This window comes from Etheostoma spectabile, chromosome 6 (assembly GCF_008692095.1).
Source record: "Etheostoma spectabile isolate EspeVRDwgs_2016 chromosome 6, UIUC_Espe_1.0, whole genome shotgun sequence".
Lineage (NCBI taxonomy): Eukaryota > Metazoa > Chordata > Actinopteri > Perciformes > Percidae > Etheostoma > Etheostoma spectabile.
The window spans coordinates 22,511,902-22,514,786 of record NC_045738.1 but is presented as its reverse complement, the minus strand read 5'-3'; the positions used below and the strand labels follow the sequence as shown (position 1 = coordinate 22,514,786).

Here is a 2,885-nt window from a genome sequence, read left to right as displayed (position 1 = left end):
CCCCCATGTTTCAGACTGTAGAAAACAAAATGTGTTTCAAAACGTCCCTTACATTTTGTAAAGAGCAACAGTACCAGAAGGGCAGGATTGATCATTACAGTAAATTAAATAGACTGGATTATTATATGAAATATAATTCAGACAGCTTGCTGTTCATGACATCCCATCATCAGTGCTTCAGATTCAAAATGATGCTTTTTTTTTTTTAAATAAACATCATTACATGAAGATTAGCATATTAAATCAGCTCAGCATGAAAATATACAGCAGAGAAGTGGCTCTAATTGCAAAATCGTTATAAAATGCAGATGCCGTGTTCCACACAGCAGTTCTGTTGGGCCGGAAGAAATCCACACATTAAACATTGAGTGTAATGCAGGGTGTGAGCTAACACACACGTGTCCCTTTAACATACAGGGAGAGCACAAACAGTGCTACACCAAGGCATTGTGGAATAATTATATCCAAATTGAAACATTAAGGAGGATATTAAGACAGTAAAGGCAAGGGCTTATTGTAAAAACTCCTAAATAGTAAAATCAGGGTTTAATACAGCAAAGTGTCCTTTTCACCAGGTGAGTTTGGTCTTTCCTGTCCCAAGACACAGCAGAGCTCCTCAGTACACCAGGTATTTGAGTTCAGAGTAGATGAGTGGAAACATGACCGTGCAGGCCCGGTACAGGATGGCTCCACTCTTAAATAAAGCTCGATGTTTGGTGCTCCACGACTCGGACTTGAAGTTGAAGTAGATTGCGTACAGTGCCACGGCGAAGAAATGTCCAATAAGGGTCATGGGTTTGGGTGTCAACCTGGCAAAACAAACATAAATCCCGATGTCAATAAGTCTCTTGTATATGATCTTGTACTTAAATGAATAGCTTTGGGGTATAGGCCACATTACGTAAGAGAAATATGCAGCTACAGCCAGCAGTCAGCTAGCTTAGCTTAGCACAAACAGGTACCAACTGCTACTCACTGGTACAAGCTAAGAAATAGTCATGTAACCCCACTTGTTATTGATACACAGGGATGTGCAATAATCAAATTTTGATCCCATTTTGGCGCACAATAGTCACAAAAGTAATGCATTCGGGAAAAAGTTCTTATTATATATTTATTTTGCATGTTACATTTAGCAAGAAACCCTATATTTTGTCTTGTGTTCTGAATGAAAAAAAGTTCTAACTGAAAAAGTATTGAGGGACATTTTCCAGTTCATGATGTTTTCACTGTTGATTTCTTTATTTGTTATATATGTTATATATAGATATGTTTTATTAAGTGCAATAAATGCAACATCTTTCCAAAAGACAATAAGCAATGTTCAATACTCGTGATTTTAATAACAGGTAAGAGAGGAGATGTAGCATAATTAGTGAGCTTTAGCTCAATGCTAGCTTTAGTTTAGCCTTCCTGGAGTCTTGGGAGATTGTGGACTTTGGACTTTGCTGGGCTAGCCACGTTTCCATTCTTTATGCTAAGCTAAGCTAGTTTATATTTGGAGTACATACATGAGTGCGGTATTAACCTTCTCAGCAAGTAAGCACAGCAAAAAGCATGTTACCCAAAATGTCAAACTAGTCCCTGATCCCAAGACTGCTTTCCGTACTAGTAATCGTAATTAATTTTTTTTTAACAGGGACACTGCACAAAAAACATTAATAGAAATATTGTGTGCCAGGTTGTAGCAAATTGCTAGTCTGTAGTCCCTGGGCAGGTATATGACACAATATAAAAATCCAGACAAGTATTTAGAGTATAAAATACAGATACATAAAGTCATAAAAACCCAGCCTATCCTTAAAACTAGACCCCCACCCCCCAAACTCAGTAATTTAGCACATCACTTCACTGGTGGGAGCCAGTCTGCTTTGCTAATCCTGAGAACGAGTCCCAGTTATTGCTGTAGAAGAGCATTCCACTGATTTATAGCCATAGAGGAGAATGATGGATGCAGTTTTGCATTGTGGAAGATTACTTTCGCCCCTTGTGGTTGCTATTAGAGAAATTCTGTCCTTCCTGTGTTATCGTGGAAAATATTATTTAATGCTTACACTGAGAGGAGTCCAATAGGCCCAGCGATGCACTCTCCGCCCAGCTTGAAGTAGCGGAAGCAGGCTTTCCTCAGCTCATGAAGAGAACCTGGTTAACACAAAACAGGCACACGGACAGGATGGGAATCAAAAGGAACATTCGTTTTTTTATTTTAAATAATAAATAATCATTTGTGATCCCCTGTCAGTGTTTTCCGTGATGCAGAGGCAGGCGGAGACTCACTGTCTGTGGCTGAAAACAGCTCGTACAGGGCCTGGGCCAACACATTCACCACGAAAGAATGGGATGACTTGCGTTCCCAGTGGAATTTCTTCTTTGCCTATTGAGAAGAAGAAAAAAAAAGCGGTGTAATATTGCACGCTGGTCTGCAGTCTCTCACCTACAGCAGAGGGAATAACATAGGATATGCAAATGCAATGCAGCAGAGGCTCTGTATATACATGCTTTCATACACATACAACACACAGGCCTTATTTCTTTCAGATGGTATACATTAGAGCAGTGGTTCCCAAACTTTTTCAGCTCAAGACCCAAAAGAGAAATTTGGTGTCTCCCCGGGACCCGAATTTACAAAAATACACCATGAATCATTGTAACATCTACATTTTTAAACTGTGGACAAAAGACGGAACAAACCGTGAATTTAAATGTATATGAAGTAGATTTATTCCATTATAAAAGTAAACCAAAACAGAAAAGGGGTCTATTCTCCGTTCTGTGTCTCACCCCTTTCTCAACTCATGTTTTTATCCCCTCCTAGGATAAGAGAAGAGAGAGAGAGAACCCCCCCCCCAAGCATCTGAGCTGAACAGACCAGTGTAGCAAAAAAG

General features: G+C 39.5%; 1 protein-coding gene across 1 annotated transcript in view; it reads right to left on the bottom strand.

Moving 5' to 3' along the window:
* Positions 1-169: 169 nt before the first annotated feature.
* Positions 170-2,885, bottom strand: part of sqlea (squalene epoxidase a) — a 13,154-nt gene continuing 10,438 nt past the window's right edge. The window contains exons 9-11 of the mRNA XM_032519424.1: positions 2,278-2,374; positions 2,055-2,142; positions 170-809 (exon numbers count right to left, since the gene is read on the bottom strand). Of these exons, the coding sequence (XP_032375315.1) occupies positions 617-809; positions 2,055-2,142; positions 2,278-2,374 (378 nt within the window). The 3' untranslated portion in view covers positions 170-616. The remainder of the gene's footprint in view (positions 810-2,054; positions 2,143-2,277; positions 2,375-2,885) is intronic.